We start from the raw sequence: 18,691 nt of genomic DNA on the forward strand, positions 1-18,691 counted from the left end.
GAGCTCCCGGTTGCACTGTTCAGTGACTGAGCCCTGACTTGCCCTATGTTACTGTGCTTGTTTAACTGCCTGGTAGCCTAGGAGACCAAAGACACCTGCTGGAGTCACGACTCCCAAGAGGGTGGAGGCATCACCCGGTGGGCCGGCCCACCAAGAACGGCACCGCCGGCTCTTCCTGCGCCATGTCTCGTGAGCCTTTCACCTGCCCGCAGCCTGCCCCCGCTCCCCGGGCTGCCTGACTCACTCCCCAGCCTTTGCCCTTTTGCCCCGTGCCGCAGGGAAAACCCAGAGTTGCAAGAATCAGTGTCCACCTCTCGTACGTGTCGCTGCTGACTCAGAAAGGGGAACGCGAACCTGCAACATCCCAAAGCACAAGCTGTCCCCAACCCCCCGGCTTTCCAGCCCCGTTTGCAATGCTGCGCAGAAGGGCACCTTGTCTGGGCACGCAGCACCTGGCTCGCACTCAGCTCGGGTGGCCTCAACATGCACCCAGCTGACAAGAGTCAGCTGCAGAATCATAGAAGATTGGGAGAGACCTCGGGAGTCAAGTCCAGCCCCCTGCCCGGAGCAGGGCCAAGCCCAACTCAATCAACCCAGCCAGGGCTTTAAAACCTCTAGGGATGGAGATTCCACCCCCGCCCTAGGGAACCCAGCCCAGGGCTTCCCCACCCTCCAGTAAAAGAGCTTTTCCTAATATCCATCCGAGACTTCCCCCGCTGTGACCTTGGACTGCCATCTGTACAGCCCCCCCGCCAAGGAGAAGAGCAAAGAGAAAACTGGCTAAGAGTAACGCCAAGCAGTAACGTTACTGGAGCACACTCCATTCCCAGCCTCTGCCAGCAGAGCTGCTATCGATAGGAGGGATGGTTTGAGTGTGTGTGGGGGGGACGGGGTGTAGTCCCTGCCATTCCAGCCCCAACTAGACAAGGGAGTGACAACGCAACACGCTTCTGACTTTGCATCACCCCGCCTCATGTGTCTGCTCTGCCGCACGCACACGCGCACACACACACACACACACACACACACACACACACACACACACACACGCCAGCTCCTGGTTTCTCTCTCCGCACACAGGTGGCGCCGCTCTCAGAGTGGTCCCGGTGTGGTGTAAATCAGCTGAGCTGGCACCTCTCACCGGGCAAGCGGACGGAGCATCCACACCCAACACTGCACTATTGACTCCACGGCTCTCGAGAAAGGCGTGCGTGGGGCTGGGCCTCGTTCTCGGCCTCCTCGGGGAGCACAAACCCAGGGACCTGTCCCGGGGCAACAGCGTGTTTCTGGGACCAGGCGCGGTGTTGATCCAACAAGCCAGTCTCTCTACGCTCCTCTCCCCCAGGGGCTGTCTGGGCCCAGAGCAAAGCGAGCAGCAACGCGTCCCACCGCAGTGCCGGCACCGTGCCATCAGGAAGGGAAGGAGCCCCCCCGTGAGGCGTGCTCCCCGCCTACCCGCCGCAGGGCAAGGCCAGGCCACGGGGAACCAAACCACAGGCTGACACCCAGGGGCCGGGCAGAGGCAGGCAGTGGGCACTAGGGGGCGCATGCCTCCTTCCTCCGTGGCTCGGCTCCTCCTGGCTCAGTCTGAACCCGCCTGGATGCTGCTCAGCCTCCCTGGTTAACACAGCCTCCCCCCAAAGCAACAAAGCAGGACATGGGGGAGGAGGACGGCGGAGGCGATGCTCTCCCTACACCTGCAGATTTGTTCTAGGGCTCCGGAGAGGGGTGGGGGCGCTCCTGTCCGGGATACAGCCAAGCTTACTACGGGCAGGCTGAGCACGTGCGCCCCGATGGGCCGCAGCCAGGACCGGGTGGGTGCACGCTGAGCAGCCTGCTCACCATGCCCATTGAGCCTAGGGCGGTTCTTACAGGGGCTGTTAGTAGGTGATCAAGAGCAGCATTCCCTGTAAGCGGAGCACTTGCGTGGCCACCCCGGAGTCAGTCACACGCCGCCCAGCAGAGCACCCACAGCTAGGCTGTATGTTTCTACTGGTGGTGCGCATTCGCACGTGCCTTGGTGCACATCAAAATTATTCCGCACAGGGATGGAACCGATTAGAGGGGACATTATTCAAGAGGATCGTAAATAGGTCAGGGTGGGTGTCAAGATCCCATCGACTGTTCGTGGCCGTGGGGGATGAGTGGGTAAAATAACCCAGTGACTGCTGAGTTGCGCAGAGACCAAACGGGTTACGAAACGTGCGGCACCGGATTGCTCCAACGATTGCCTCACTCAGGACTTTACAGCCCTTCTTCAGCCCCGAGGCACTCAGTTTCCCAGGCCAACAGCCTGCCCTCCTGGCTGAATGCCCAGCTGCAGGGAGCGCACGGCGCCTGCCCAGAGGGAAGTCGCCAGCGCCAGTCTGTTTGTATAAGTGAGCGGGAAGGCCCTTCTGCAGCTGCTGCACGCTTTCCCCGTCTGAGCTTTCCAACCCTGTCCTGGGAAACGGGCCAAGGGAAGCAATCGTGCGGTAGGTCCCGTGTAGCTCACCACAGCTCTCGTGCATCAAGCCAGGGACCGAAATGGGGCGAGGCGATGGGGAAGTGGGGAGAGTTGGCCGGCTGCTCCTCTGGCCCTTGCTACTCACTTAGACAAGCCCCTGATCATACACCGCCTACCTGACCCCTGTTCCCATACAGAGAGCAAAGCCCGTCAGTGTGGGGGAAACCAGAACCACCTGTCTTGCTCCCTCTCACGAGGCCGGGTCACAGACATGCTGTGCCCCTGCTGTGGGCGATTAGAGTTAGCCCAAACGAGCTTCCACTCAGGGCACCGAGCTGGCAGGATAACTCACCGACTTCCTGCTCTCCTGGGAAAACCTCTTGTCCTCACTGGATACAATTTCGAACTCTGACGAGGACCCCTGCAAAGGGAGACAAGGGAGTCAGGCTGTCTCTGCATGAGGGCCTCTCTCACTGTGTTCCATCATGGCAAAGGGAGGGCAGAGATTAAGGGGGTAGCAAGGGAGAGATTTCCCCATTTCATCAGCTAGCTTAATGCCATTTGCACTGCAGGTTGAACCTCTCTCATCCAGCACCCTGGGGCCGAACCAGAGAATTTGCTGCACCAAGAGAGGTCTATAATGTCTAGCAGCATTAACAACACTCCCACTGCTTACTGGGCTCTGAGAAGACATGTAGAGGTAAATCAGAGCTCAACAACAGCACAGAACACTGAAAGCCAGGACTGGGGGCTGTAAACAAACTTTATGGGACTGTGAGAAACTTGGCCACACCCATGAAAAGTGGACATCCGGCTCGCTAAAATCATGCTGGACCACAGATGTTGCCGGACTGGAGAGGTTCAACGTGTCGTACAAAACAGGGATTGTTTGGGCCACACGCTCAGCTCTTGAAGCCGCTTTACGTGCTGTAAAGATGATCCTCCCAGTTTGGGGACTAGAATCCAGGGATAGGGGCTCCTAGGGTAGATGGGTTTCCGCACAGAAAGCAAGTCCTGTGTCCACAGGGGAGAGAGGTGGAATGGAAGCTTCTGAAGGGCAAGCGAATGGGCATAGATAACTAGCCGGTACTACATTCCAATTCTGCCAAACCCAGCAGCTGTTGCAACTACAGGCTTGTCTAAAGACACAGACTCACAGTCCATCCTGTCACTGATGTGGGAGACAAGACAGCCCTTCCGGCAAGTCTGTTTCCTTAACCCTTAGTTTTTTTTTTAATTGCCTGCTAATTTCATGGCCTGGGCGGCTAAGGCAATTTCGTCAGACTTACAGTGGATGGAGGCTTCTGAGCTTGGGTATCCTGCTGCTTCTCAGTTTTGCCTGGATCCGTGGGGGACAGGTTGGGCTCTGCATCACCTCCTGTAACAGGGAGAGGCCACAGCTGTGAGCGTTTCATAGCCTGGCATGGCAGATGGGACAGCAGTGAAGAGGCAGAGACCAGACAGACAAAGAAGTCTAGAGGGAACAATGATCTCCAACATCTTGTAACATCAATAGGCTGCAGAAGCAGTCAGAGTGCGGACTTGTTCCCTCTGATCTAGCCTGCAGCCACAGAGCAACAGGAACAGCTTCCAGGCCAAGCACCATACTTTTACATCATTCTCCTTTCTCGTTACACTGGCCAGTGGCTGCTGTGTGAGTAAGAGGCCCAGGTACTGCCCTGCATGCCATGCAAATGCAGACCGTGTATTAACTCCCAGGCGTTTGCCTTTGGTCAGTCAGCTTTGCCAGGAAAGTTCCAGCTACTTTCCTGTTTGGATGCGTGTCACGGCTATTCTGAAAGATGAGATTCAGGGCTCAGATGCTTTCTTTGCAGCCCATTAAGTCTCATCCGCTGGCCCCCAGGAGCAGACAACAACAACAGCCGTCACACACGCCTCGCCTTCAAGGCAGATATTGATGTACACAGTTTGCAGGGGACAGAGCAGAATTACCCCGCCTCCCAAAACCGCAAGCCTCAGGCAGGTGCGGAACCTGCCCCCCAGCTCACACAACCCCACTGTCCTGATTTATCATGCGGGAGCGGGGTGGGTGAGAGAGCTCCAAAGTAAAACTACACCTATGAGGAATTTCAGAAAGATTCCTATTGGTTCTAACATCAATTCAGCAGAATTTGTGGGAGTCCTGGTATAGGTAAGTCTCTGGCAGCTACAGCCATTTCAAACTGCTCCTTCCATTGCATTTGCTTTAAGCAGCTTCAGCTGAAATGGTTCTAGAAACAGACTTGCCTGCAGGAGGTTTCTCTACATGAGGGTACTTATTGTTTCTTCAAGGAAGGAAATTTTGGCCAACAAGAGCAAGCCCCACTCTTATTCAGCACACCAGGGAGGTCTGATGTCCACACAAATCAGACAGGACATCAGGTTTTCATGGCTTATCTGAATCATGCACGGATTACATCCGCATTCAACGGCCTGTCCTCAAAAGGGTGAAGCGCCAGGGTGAGTCTTGGCATTTCCAAACCGAAGCATAAACCAACATCAATCTATCCCCTTTGGCTAGGCTGAGCGTGGCTGTCCTCAAGAAGGCAGACTCGCTGCAGGAAGATCTCAATATACAAAGGGAAGGGTGCAGCCTTTTTGCACGCAGGACTCTCGGGTCTGCCAGCTGTCTGCATACTCCTTTTAAAATGCGCTGATCTCAAAAGGTCAAACGGTGTGCGCACGCACGAGTGTTTTCTTTCATTTACTGTGCAAGAAACAGACTCCAAGGGAGTTAAATTCTGTAGAAGACAGGAGCAGAAAACGCCATTCTAAACCCCAGCCAAGTGTGAATCTGCGGGGGTGAGCGAGAAGGCTCTTCTGCAGCCTTCCCCTTCCGATCTTTCCAACCGTGTCCTGGGAAACGGGCCAAGGGAAGCAATCGTGCGGTAGGTCCCGTGTGTGCACCACAGCTCCCCTGCATCACGCCAGAGACTGAAATGGGGAGATGTAACAGGGAAGTGGGGAGAATTGGCTGGCTGCTATTCTGGCCTTGCTACTCACCTAGACAAACTGGGAATCTGCCCTCCAGCCTTAGCTACTGCCCTGATCAGTCACCTACCCGGCCATTCCCATACCGAAAGAGCAAAGCCCGTCCGTGTAGGGGAAACCAGAACAACTTGTCTTGCCCCCCGTCTCACAAGGTCGGCCGCGGACATGCTGTGCCCCTGCTGAGCGTGACTGCCCTGACTCAGTGGCGAACAGCCATGCCCTCTTGCTGACTCTAGACTGGCAGGGTCTCCCTGGGGCAACCTCCCACCTTCGTACCTGTTATTTCAGCCAGTTTGTCAAAGGAGGAAGACCTCAGCATCTCATTGTCCTTCACGAGGTCCTCCACCTTCTGCCGCAGTTTCGACGCTTCCATCTGGGACTCTTCCAGCAGTTCTCCTGGTGTTTACAACCAACAGAGGAGTTGGCGTTTCCTGGTTGTTACACAGCACCGTCGCTGCCACACCCCCGAGGCCAGTTCCCCACACCAGCCCGCACCAATCCCCTCCTCCCCTTGCATTTCACAACCACCAGCGACAGAAGAAATGGAAACGTCCCGCATGGGCCTTCTTCCCCCAGCAATAATTCTGTCCAAGCAAATAACCCCCCACTGGAAGGTCAGTTGTTGCTTCTTTGCCACAGAGGCACTCTAGCATGGAAACACCAACGACAGCACATTCTACAGGGCAGATTTTATATTTCATATGGGCTCCCCAGTTTTACACTCTGATCTTCAGCCAGAGACTCTCACCTCGGGCCAGGAGGGTCCTTTTTCGAGGGTCCTTTTTCCAAGGCCCTTCCTCTCCACTGGCTAGTACAAGGTCGAATCTTTTCACATGCTTAAACATCTTGTAAGGCATCTCAGAACGGTGCATTATGGTCCCTCTACTGTCTCGGAACTCTTCAGACTGGTATGCCTGTGCTACAGCGGCATAGCACTGTAGTCACTTCCTACGTCGATGGAAGAACTCTTCCATCAGCTTAGCTGTGTCTACCCCAGAGGTTAGGTCGACCTAACCCCAGCATCCAGGAGGTGGGATTTTTCACAGCTCTAAGTGACGTAGCTTGGTCAATCTAATTTTTTAAGTGCCGACCAGGCCTTAGACTGCATGATCTGGGGTCACATGGCCAAGAGATTCCCCTACATTGCACTGCAAGGGCCAGCAGAGAGACGGATACCGTGTCATCAGGCGTCACGCCAGCAAGAGGGGAAAAGCCGTCCAATGGAGGTGGAAGAGGTGGGAGTTTAAGGTGGCAGCCAAGTGAGTGCACGGCTTTCTTTAAAAGCTAGCAGGGCCAAGGATGCGAGAAGAGCATATTTCTCAATTCTCAGCCATGCATCAGCACCACTGCCACAGCGGCCCATTCAGTTAGCGCAGACCACAGGCCTTTCCGGAGGCTACCCACTCAGCAAGTGTCTCAGCCCATCTGCACCTCCTGGCGCACAAGCCAAGAGATCAGCTGCTGGCACAACAGGTTTTACAGAGAGCTCAGCAATGCCACCTTCATGCCAAGCTGGCGCCTGCTCCCAGTATGCACAGCTGTACCCCTCTCTGCAGAATAGCACCGTTCAGTCCTAGGAGTGGTTTCCCATGCAGGGAATCAGTCCTTGGGCCAAAGATCCCTCATTTTTTTCCATCCATGTGTGGAATAAATTTTGTTATATGCACATGTGCACCACCAGCAGAAACACATGCTGCCCCGGCTGTGAGCACTCTGCTAATCAACAGGGCAACTCCTGAATCCCTCCTGGGTGGCTGCTCAAGTGCTCAGCTCAGCTTACAGGGAACACTGCCTTGGGCATGTTCAGGAAAGGCGGAGAGGGACGACACACTGCATGTACAGACCCAGTTTCCTATGCCCTGGGGTAGCTAGGGCGCGTTGCAGAGCCAGCAAGCCCACGCTGGGGTGGGGAAAGAAAGAGGCATCTCCCTGCAGCACCCCTGCTAGCGGATGAAGCAGTAAGAGTACCGTGCTCTTTTGCAAGTGGCATCGTGGCTGCAAGGTCCATCAGCTGCCTCCCTCCCACCCCCCCAGGAAGGGAGAGGATAAAAGAAAACCCTCCAGCACCACAGCAATTACCTAGAGACTTTATCCCTTGCATCTTCTCCTTCAGCCGGGTGTTCTCCTCCACCAGCCGCTCAAAGGCTGCTGCTGCTTCTTCCTGCGTCCCACCACCAGGGTCGTAGATGCGGTAGGGTCCTTTCCCTTCCATGTCTGCAGCTTACTCATCTACCTTCCAACCAGCCATCCCTGAAAGGCAACAAATCAGAAAGTCACCCTTCCTGACGTGACCCGCCCCCGGGGATGTGAGAATGGTCCTTGGGCACCTCACCCCCTTGCACAGGGCTCACCAGCCGCTGCCAGACACAGCAGCCAGAAGGGCTCACCACAGCGACATGTAAATGTCACAAGAGGTGGGTGGCTGGCTGCATGTGTGACAGTGGGTTAATGCACTCCCCCGGCCTCGCGGCAGGCTCACGTTTGAAGCCTACAACAACGAACGTGCTGGTCTCCGCTGCGAGGTCTGATTTAGCCACAAGACTGGGCACCAACTAGCAGCCCTTGCTCGTGGACAAAGCCTTTCTCGCCACTTCCTTTCGCCCTCTGCCTAGCATGCACAAGTGAGCCACTTGTGTTCAAAGCAACCCGGCAGCATCACGGACACAGCAGCAGACTCTTCTCCTGTCCCCTATGATTTCTCACCCATTAACATCACACATGCTACAGCCAGCGGAGGGTGTCCGGAGAGAGGAGATCAAGTTAGGTCTTCTCCATTGCATTTACTCACATTACAAAATTCTGGTTATTCTGAACTGCAGTAAAGTGAAATACTCTTTTTTCAAGCTCGAGGAACTCCTTTGCAAGCTGCTACATGGCAGTCAAAGTTGCATTCAATTCTTCTCCAATTACTTCTCTATATAAGCAATGGCTGGAGTCACCACCGGGATGTTATGAAATTGCGAATGGGTGGAAGAGAATCAGCTACATGAGAATAAATGTATTATCACAAGTTTCACAATACAGCAGGGACACTGACAGAATTTTTTTTTAACCCCCATAACGCCAATTCGTCAAGACAAAATCTGTTCACAAAACCGGGGCTAGATTCCACAAATCTCCCTACTCAAAAAACTCAGAAAAGAGAAGTTTCCAGACAGTCTAAAACAATGGATGTTTTTACCATTTTCTAAGCAGAGTTTCTGATGCTTTAATCAAAATGGCTTTTTGTTTTGAAATTTCAGTACCTTTGCATCACAAAAAGGAGAGCCACTAAACACACAAAGAACAAAGATTTTTTGAGTGACCTGAGCCACATTTTTTTTTCCAGAATTTTCACTGGCAAGAAATGTCCGGGGAATTTTCTCAATATTTCTCAAATTTTTGCAGGACAGGAAAGCGCTAGTCCCATGGTGCCCAATCAGTTCTGAAGCAGTAGCCAACTAACCATGCTCAACCAGCCACATGTGGCTAGCGTGTTGAACACCACGGCTCTGGTCCATGCTCTGAAAATGTGGAGCCAAAGCTACAAGGAGATACTTCCTAGGTGATATAACCTGTCTGTCAGAGGGATCAGGGACTTTCCAGATAAAACTGTCACCTGACAGGATCTGCTCCCAGAATAGCAACGAATTCACTGATTGTCTGAAGATAATTAACATGATCGAGCGAGGGACTTTTTCTCCAGAGCAAAGGTTCAAACTGCTAGTTAGAACGAACTGGGTCACCAAGAAGGCAAAGTTCTGCCCCGTCTCTTCTCTCAGTTGATTTATTTCACTATCAAGGACTGGATTCACCATTACGATACAACTGGGGTCCTGGGTTAGAGGCCCAGGCGAAGGTTTGCAGGTCTGATCCCTCGACCTCTCTGCTGACACCTTGGGAGCACTGCAAGTGAGTGATCTTACCACATCCACGTTGCAGAGACCTCCAGCGAGCAGCAATTAACATTGGGCAAATCCCACATTCATTTCCGCAACTGGCAGCGCTCAGGAAAGAGAAAGTATCAGTTCCCAGTCTATGGGGAACAAACGTTTAACAATGGCTCTTCAAGCTAGCAGGTCTCACACAATCCCACGGCTGGAGGCTGAAGCTAGACATATTCAGACAGGGAAGAAGGCATTTTTAACAGTGAGCAGGATTAACCCTGGGACAACTTACCAAGGGTTGGGGTGCATTCACCCACACTGACCATTTTAAAATCCAGACGGGATGGGATTGACAAAGCTCGCTTCCAGGAATTATACTGCGGAAGTTCTGGCCAAAGTTATACAGGGGGTCAGACTACTTCAGTGGTTTTCAAACTTTTTTTTTTTCCTCATGACCCAGTTGAAAATTGTTGATGCTGAGACCCAACATAATTTGACTAGTGGAGGCTCTGGGGTGGGGCTGAGGAGGAGCTTTGGGGTGCAGGAGGTGGTTCTGGCTTGGGGAGGAGGGGGTCAGGAGGGGGTTACCTTGAGCAGCTCCCGGTCAGCGGTGCAGCGGGGGGGCGAAGGCAGCTTCCTGCCTGTCCTGGCACCGCAGATCAGGCTGCCCCCAGAAGCAGCCGCAGCAGGTTCCCAGCCAATGGGAGTGTGGAGCTAGCGCTCAGGGCAGGGGCAGTGTGCGGAGCCCTGTGCACTCCCCCCCCCACCCCACCGAATAGCCGGGCCTGCTGCTGGCTACTTCTGGGGTGCAGCGCAGTCTGCGGTGCCAGGCCAGGCAGGGAGCTGCCTTAGCCCCCCCACTGCTCACCTGCTCCCCCGGCAGCCACGAGACCCAGGGCCCGACATTCCATGGCCCAGTGCTGGGTCGTGACCCCTAGCGTGAAAACCACTGGATTAGCTGATCACTAAGATTCCAGGACCAGAAGGAATCGACGAAACTGTAAGGAGAGAGAGCAGTGATGGACAGAGACTGAGTGAGCCCTTGGGCCCGCTGAAACCCCAGAGCTCTTCCAATGGACCCCCGGCCCAGCCAGCAGCACCTTCTGCTGTTCCGTTCCTTGGCCTCTCTGGGCAGACTTTACTCATGCCCACGCCGAGGAGAGCTTTGGCTTGCAGGTAGCTTGCAGGAGACGCACAGACGCCCACAGCAAGGCACGCCGCCTAGATGTGATGCTTTCTGTGCCCCGAGGGAGTTGCAACATCACCGTCTCCAAAGGGGAGAGACAGGTGCACTCTGACCCGCCGAGACCTGTCGGCACTCAGTAGAATACCGATCCTCCCTCCCTAGGTCTGCTTTTCAGATTCCCCCCTCAGGGAGCAACCCGCATGGGGCTGGAGACATAGGCAAGGTGGACGCTCAGGCAGTATTTCAAGGTGGTGCCAAGCAGTCACTTCCCAGGTGCTGCCTTTCTGGAGCAGGAATGTGGACGACCAATCAACTTAACCTTCCCCTCCCTTGCTATCTCTATCCGAAAGAGGCAGCAAGGGAAGGGGAAAAAAGAGGATGCTTCAAAACAGCAGCCTGGGCCAGCTGGAAGTCCCTAACTGGCCTGGGCTGTATGCGGCATTGCAAAGCAGCAGTGCTGAGTGGAGCCCGGGGTCAGCTGGAGACTCCCCCACTGACCCCGGGCTCCATGCGGCGCTGCCACTTTGAAACACCGTGGAGAGCATGGGTGTTGAATCCCCCACTGGCCCCATGCTCCCCGCAGCGCTTTTGCCTTTGAAGTGTAGCAACCGCCCTGGGACTGTTGCTCCACTTCAAAGGCGGAAGCGCCCTTATTGACTAATCAAATAGTCGATGCATATTGCATCCACTATTCAATGAGCCAATTAATTGAAATTTTACATCCTTATTCTGGAGTGGGTTGGAGTAACTGGCAGGAAGCTGACTGAACGCTGGAGCGGTTTAAGTACCTGCTGATCTCCCACAAAGGACGAGATGGGCAGCGCTCAGCACTGTCAGACGGCGCGCCCCATAGAAGAGATGCACCAAAAGCTAAAGAAACCCCTAAAAAGAATGCAAGCCAGCAGGAAGGGACTAGGGGCAGGCTGCCTTAGACACACTGGGGAAGTAGGACTGTCTCATAAGGACTGCGGGGCATTCCCCGCCAGCTGTCCCAGCAGCTCTCCTTTGTCATCCAACTCCTGGTCGCTCCGCCTCATGGGACGGGCCGATAGGAGGACAGGTAGGTTAATGCACAGGTCTCTCTGAACAGAACGAGCCACAGAGAACCATTGTCCAATAGCTGGCACACGGTTGGCTGGAAAGACTTGAGCTCCCTGCAGCCTCATACGGATGGCAGCCGTTGCCTGCCTGAAACAATCTCTGAGCCATCAACCTCGGTGAGCTCTGAAGCCTAAGGAAGGTGATTCCAATATCAATGTTGTTAAGTGTTTCCCCACCAATCAGCAGTGGGATTTAGGACCACCACAACTCATTGGGATACACACAATTGTAGGGTCCGATTCAAGGCTCTGTCACATTCACTCCCTCCCCAGGATACTACAGGGTGCACCTCTAAAATCCAGGATTCTCTGATCTGGCAACATCTGTGGTCTGGCATGACCTCGGATGTTCCAGGACCAGAGTCCTGTGCACTGCAGGAGTGTGGGGTGCCGGGAGCCAGTGCATGGCTCAGTTGGGCTGGGGAGGGACCAGGAGCTGGCATGTGGCTCAGCTGGGCTGTGGGAGGAGCCAGAAAATGGGGAAAGCAGCAGCAGAGGGGTCCTGAAATGACCTCTCCTGACCCGGAGAAATCCCTCATCCGGGACCAGTCAGGTCCGGAGGGTGCCGGACCAGGGAGGTCCAACCTGTACTGCTGTGCAAGACTCCACAGGTTCCTTTTTCAATCGAGGCCACTAGAAGTTTTGTTCACATTGAGTTGGAGCCATGAACTTCGCTGCTCCTCAGCCCTCAACTGAAAAGACGTGGGCGGAGGAAGGGTTCAGGCGGTCCCAGTCTTTTCAACAAGGAACGACTCCTCCGGAGTCATGAGACTACCTGAGCGAGAGCACAACATCCTCCAGCGAGAGCTGGAGGGAGAGGACAGGGTCATGCAAAGCAGAGTGTGGTTTACCTGCCTACCAGCTCTGTTCTCAGCCTGCTGGAGTGGAGGGGGGGGGGGGGGGGGAGAAGAGGATACAGAGACCTTTTAACGGAGGGCTTTTATAATAACTCAGCACAAGGAGAAACGAGAAGACGAGAGTGGGTGGGGGAGAATTCAGATTAAAGATCAAGAATGTCACATGTCTAACTAGCCACATGGCAGCGTCTGGGAGAAAAATACAGCCCAGTGCACCTTTCGTGCCAAGTCAGCAGCACTGGAAATTAGTAAAGGGGAAAACAGTTCTCGTTCTTTTGTGAAGAGTACGAGGGAACTTCTCTTCCTAGTTCAGTTCTCTTCCCCCATACCTGGTATGTTGACAACTGTTTTTCATCAGAAAATGCAGACTTGCTGAAGCCGAAACCACTCTGGGAAAAGGTTGATTTTTCAAAAGAAACGTTTCATTTTGACATTCCAGTTTGAAATCACTTTTTGTTTCAAAATTATCCTAGTTGTAGTTTAAAAAAAAAAAGGCAATGCAAATTAGTCAAAATTGACCCGCATTAATTTTTATTAATTATTTTCCAGCTTGTGAAAGTTGTCACGGTATTGACTTTTCAACCCTCTTTGAGGCTGGTCATTTTTTCCAACCTCTTGAATATTTTCGTGGGACAGTAAAACGGGTTCAGGGCTAACCCTTGCCTATAGCCCTCTCTCTCGTCTCAGTATACTTTCACCTACCAGGGCATCGTCAAAGTGGATTGACAAAGGAGAAGCAGAGAGATCTTGGTGGCAAGGCAGGACTCCTGGGTTCTCACCATAGCAGTACTGACTCAATGCGAGGTCCCTCCTGCAAATTGGGATCATACCGGCTTAGCACCATTCAGGTGAGACAGGACCTTTGTTTAGCGGTCACTGAGCCCTCTAGAAAGTATAAAAGCAAGGGGTGTTGGAACACGGGTCTTTAAGACAAGGTCTCTCTCTCGGCAGTGTTCGATAGAGTCCAATCCTACACTGCACTCTATACTTCCATAACAACACCAGAAAAATTCCAGGGATTTATCCAGAACTGCCACTGTCAAGAGGGGAGCGTTTCCAAGCACAGTCTCTCCTGGAATCAGGCAGGTATTAGGTATTTTAACTATCAGGTATTTGTGTAAACATGTAACCGCTTGAAATTTTAGCAGCTACATCTTTACATTGCAGGGTGGGGGGCAGGCGAACACCTGCTCCCACCTCCACCACCCCCATCCTCTGATAGAGAGGCAGCAATGTGGGGGACAAGCGGTTCCGTAGGAGTGGAGATGCATGGGGAGCTGGCTTGCAAGCCACTTCCTGCGTGTACCTAAACCCCCCATGCTGCTAGCTCTCCATCAGAGGCAGCAGTGGGGGAGGGAGGGCAGGCAGGCATAGAGGGCTGGTTTAAAAGTTGGCTCCCCATGTGTGCCGGCTCCTGCCTGCCCCTCTTCCCACCACTGCCTCAGTGGTTCCATGGATACAAAGGCAGTGGGGGGGGAAGGGGGATGCATACAGTCAAAAGGATTAACGGATAAGCCCAGGCTTATCGGTACATCATGTAGTTGACTGCATGCTGACATCCCCAGCAGATACGGGAACTCTCTTCAAGCAGCCTGAAGTGCACCAGAAACAATCCCTGCCGCTTACTCAGATTTGGGCTTTTGAACTTCCCTTCACACCAGGAGGAGGCTTTGCGGTAGCCCTCTGACGGGCCACGCTGCTGGGAACACTGGAGCCTATTCCATTCAGAGCTAGCAGAGCTCCTGCCATAGCTCAGGCAGTGGAGACTTCAGCATTGGGAGCAGGATGGCCTCAGTACTAGTCCTGCTGCTATTACCCAGCTGTGAGCAGCCATAGCGGATGACGTAGCAACACCCATGAAGTCCAAGGCTGGAACGTCACACTCTCACATCCAGGTCCGTGCCAGGTAGAACAGTTTCCTTCCCTTCCCGCTTGCACTCTAAAATACAGTACGGTGAGCAGAAGCAAATTACATAACACCGCTTCCTTTGAATTCCCCTGGGCTTTGACAGAGCGTTCAGCAGACGCCAGTCATGAGCGAGTGAGGACAACAGGTCCAGGTCACTTCTGGAGACCGGACGTCATGACGACTTTGGTGACCTCCCTCAAAATCACTAGTGAAATACAGCTAGTCCTTCACAGAGACATCCCCCCCGCCCGCAAGTCTGGCCTTGCTCAGGACAGAGTTGCATTAGCAGAGCTGGGTGGGGAGAAATACACAGTGCTCCAACTAATGCAATGTTCCCTCTGCTAGAACGGGCACTAAATTCTCAGATACTTCCAGCTGCCCTGCAAATGTGCCTCCAGCTGCTTATTTTTGGATCTCATCGGCCATGACCTGCTCCCCCACCTACGCATATTTAAAAACTCATGAGGTGACAGCGTGAAACTAATTATGATCTAATGAAGTTAGATCTAATGATGATCTAATGATCTATGATCAAGTTCCCTTTGGAACTTGAGCTCCTATTAAAAGCAGCTACCACTCACCACCCCTGAGAAATGGAATACTCGGCAGCAGCCTTTTTGTGAGACCCACCAAAAGCTGCCTCTATAGGTTTTACACCAATCCACTCACTAGTAACAAAATGCTGCTTCCGGAACATTCCTCTTCTTGCCAAGGCCTATGTACAGATGAGGAAGCAATTAGAAGCCACACTGGTTTGGGCTATGTTAGAAACATACCACTTTTTTAAAAGCAGCAGCAAGCAGACAAATGGAAAGGAAAACAATATTTTCTTCTGGCAACAGGACAGCAGCAACTGGTATCATACAAACAATAGCAGAACCAATTGCTTTGAACCTTAGGATCACAGATGCCTTATCTTTAAACCAGTTGTTTGTATAATCTTTTCCTTCCACCAGCCCTGCGCTGAAAACCATGGCACACTCAGGAATTTTAGAATAGAAGGCATAGTGCATCCATCCCACTATATACACTGCCAAACCTAGGCACCGGTACATACACAGGAGGACAACCCCCAAAAAGCATGGACCAAGTCTCCAAAAATCATGGCTCAAAACCAACATGAGATTGGCTTTATTTCCTTTGGGGGCGGGGGGACACATTTTCTAACTTTCCTTCACAACCATGAGGCCAGAGACATACTTTTAGTAACAAATACGGATACTGACAGCAGCGGGCTACGGTTTTAGTACAAATTGGAGCCCGGTTGTGTCCGGGGCTGTACAAGTATGGAAGAGACAATCCATGCTGTAAAGCAGGGCTACTCAACTTGGGAAGCCTGGGGCCCACAATGATACTCACAGCACACGCCGAGGGCTGCAACTTAAGAGTGGTTGCATATACATACAAATATATATGCAAATATATGCAAATAATTTCTTTCACACTGACAGGCCTGTATACAAAGCACTTCCCCCTTCTCCTTGGGGGCTAGAAATGCCGACGCCCTCTACCCGTCTGTTCCGGCCAGCCCGTCCGCTTACGTCTTTCAGTGGTCGCCCCACGTGGGGGACACCTTGCCGTTGTGGCGCGTGTTCCAAGTGGAGGCCATGTTCACAGGATCCCACCTGTGGGCCACGTGTTGAGCCCCCATAAACCCAAACCGCACCACGGGTGCCACGTGCTGAATAGCCCTGCTGTAGAGGGTTTATGATCTAAAGCTGGGATGGGGAACCTAAGGCCTGAGGGAGGCTGGATCCAGCCCCTGAGGCTATGCGCTCTGCCCAGCATTGGGGAGCTGGTGCTGACGCTCCTGCCCCCCTGAATCCTCCCCCCACAGGGCTGGAGTGCCAATGTTGGCACCCCATTGTGGGGGAGGAAGCCCCAAGCCTCGTGGGTCCAAGTCAGGCAAGCTGGATCTGGATCCAATCCGTACACGGGGGGAGAAGTGGCTCCTGTACCCCACCCCTTGCCCAAACACTGCACCCTTACTAAGCTCCCACCTCCCACCTGCCAAACCCACGCCTGCATCTTCCCTCCTGCCCATACCTCACACAGAAGCCTGCTTCCTGGCAGCCACACACACAATCCCTCATTTTTGGCCCCACCCTAGAGCCTAGGGGGCCCACAAAATCTACTAGCCCAGGCCCCCCTAGGCTCTGGGGTGAAGGAAATGTGGGGCGAGTCCTTCTTCTCAGTCACGGGTTCAATTCTGGGCAGCCCCCAATTGATTTCTCTGAGTCAGTGGCCCCAACCCCAAAAAACGTTCTCCACCCCGTTCTAAATGAAATGGATAGAAGACAGTAATACAACATACCATCAGGTGGGGAAGGTGAAGAATTGACCCAGCTTTATTAGCTACGTGGACTGCAGGCTTCATCTGTTTAAGAAGAGGGTACAGAGGGGGGGAAGACCGAAGAAAAGCAGAGAACAGGAGTAGCCACAGCTATTTCAAATGAAAGTGGAGATTCTCGAGGGCTCCCATCATGCCAGGAGCTGGGATTTTAAGGAAAAAAATCCCCACCAAATATTGTGAATCCCGTAATAAAGTTGTGACTCCGTACCACCAGGCTGCAGGCCTGCATGTGGACCTTTGACAGCAGCGAGGGGAGATGGGGGGGATTCTGTGCCGATCCGGATTGACTCCTACCAGGCATTTTCAGTGTGTACGGGGGTGGACCTGAAGAGTCAGAGTTTAAGACCCACCAGATCCTCTCATCTGATCTCCTGTACATCACAGGCCACCAGCACCACCCCGCCCCCACACCTCAACCCCGCAACCGAAATTAGACCCTCCCGCAGGAGAGCAAGCTATTACGTGTCACACAAAGGGAACAGGCAGGACCCAGGCGCACCCCCCCCCCCCCCGAGGCCCTGCGATGGCAGTGAAATGATTAAGTGAGATACACCCAGATAACTCCGGCAAGCAACCCACCCTCCGCAGAAGAAGGTGAAAAGTCCCCAAGACCACTGCCAGGCAGACCGGGGAGAATTCCTGCCCGACCCCCATGCGACCATCAGACCAGAGGCAGGGAATCTCGGATGAGGCCCTCGGTTTGCCTGGATCCGGCTCCTGAGGCTCAGGGCTCCCCCCCACCCTAGCACTGGGGAGCCCGAGCCTATCGTGGGACTGGAGCACACAAAATCTACGAGCCTGGACCCCACTAGGTTCTGATGTGCGAGGGGAATGCGGGGAGGGTCTTTCTCTTTCTCAGTTCAGAGCCCTGTCAGCGAGGGGTTGTCTTTTCTTTTCCCCTCTGGCTCCTGACCCAAAAAAGGTTCCCCACCTCGGAGTTCGACCCTGAGCACATGAGCCAGCCCTGGAGTAACAGAACGTCTAGCACCACCGCAGAGTCCATGGGTGAGTCCCAATCCCAGATGCCCCCAAAGGTGAAGATCTGAAGCCTGTGCTTTTAGGAAGGTGCTAGCAGTGAGCCCCACAGCTGCTGAGCTTTGCCCCCCTCCACCCCCCGTACAAGCAGCCTCATCACAATCCCACTCATGAACTCGCCCAGCTCTGCGCTGATTCAGATCCCACCCCCCCAACAAACAGTATTGGGAGGCCCAGAATCACCTTTCCAGTTAGCGAACCTCTCTCAGAGCTCCCCTTTCCTCCCACAGCCTGCGGCTCTGTCCCGCACTCCCCTTAGACACCACCAAACCCTGCAGCAAGACCCCTGGCACTCACAGGAAATTGGAACAGAAGCTCCTCTCCACTGGCAGAGTGAGGATGCAGGTGTGCCAACCATCAGGAGTCACCGGCACAGCACACGGGAGAAATGGTACTCTACATCAGCCAATCCGTACACGGGAGATTTCCTTCTTGCAACACAAGACAGCCCAGCGCAGACCAGGAATCTCATTCCAACTCCTCTAGCAGAACGCTTGGCTTTCCAAAGGACGCCTGCTGAGGACAGTAACTCTCCTCAGAATGAAAGCAAAAGTGCTTCAGCCTTTATTTACTGGAAAGCAGCAAGAATACGGATGTCTGTGACCAGGAAGGTAGATACCGCGGGGGCTATCGCTGCTTTACGTCTTAGTGAGAACTCCAGTCGTTTCTCCGTCCAGATACAAGTATTCTACAAATAGCTCTCCCACACGCCCATCTAACCCCTCGGGGCGTACGTAGCTGGCTACCACAGCCACACTCGTGCTCGAGAAGCTCCAGTGCACGTCTCTTTTCCCACGCTGGGAAGCACACTCCCAGCTACCGTGCACCCATATCCTTGGAGGTGGAGCCTGAGGGGGACGCGTGTGCCAGAAAACTTGCAGGGTGGGGAGCTGTTTGTGGGAAGGGACTTTCCAGAATGAGGAGCTTAACATGGAGAACAAAATCCGA

The 18,691-nt window shown here is 53.6% G+C and overlaps 1 protein-coding gene across 5 annotated transcripts in view; it reads right to left on the minus strand.

The window, feature by feature from the left end:
- Positions 1–18,691, minus strand: part of TNIP1 (TNFAIP3 interacting protein 1) — a 50,951-nt gene that overhangs the window by 15,461 nt on the left and 16,799 nt on the right. For 3 of the 5 annotated variants that reach the window (XM_075900572.1, XM_075900573.1, XM_075900569.1), the window contains exons 2-5: positions 7,517–7,687; positions 5,714–5,833; positions 3,736–3,824; positions 2,799–2,867 (exon numbers count right to left, since the gene is read on the minus strand). In XM_075900572.1, coding sequence (XP_075756687.1) covers positions 2,799–2,867; positions 3,736–3,824; positions 5,714–5,833; positions 7,517–7,649 — 411 coding nt within the window. In that variant the 5' untranslated portion in view covers positions 7,650–7,687. Of the gene's footprint in view, positions 1–2,798; positions 2,868–3,735; positions 3,825–5,713; positions 5,834–7,516; positions 7,688–18,040; positions 18,537–18,691 lie in introns of those variants that run through there. The other 2 variants (XM_075900571.1, XM_075900570.1) reach the window with 2 other exon arrangements.

The sequence above is a fragment of the Pelodiscus sinensis genome, chromosome 17 (genome assembly GCF_049634645.1).
Source record: "Pelodiscus sinensis isolate JC-2024 chromosome 17, ASM4963464v1, whole genome shotgun sequence".
In the NCBI taxonomy this organism is placed as follows: domain Eukaryota; kingdom Metazoa; phylum Chordata; order Testudines; family Trionychidae; genus Pelodiscus; species Pelodiscus sinensis.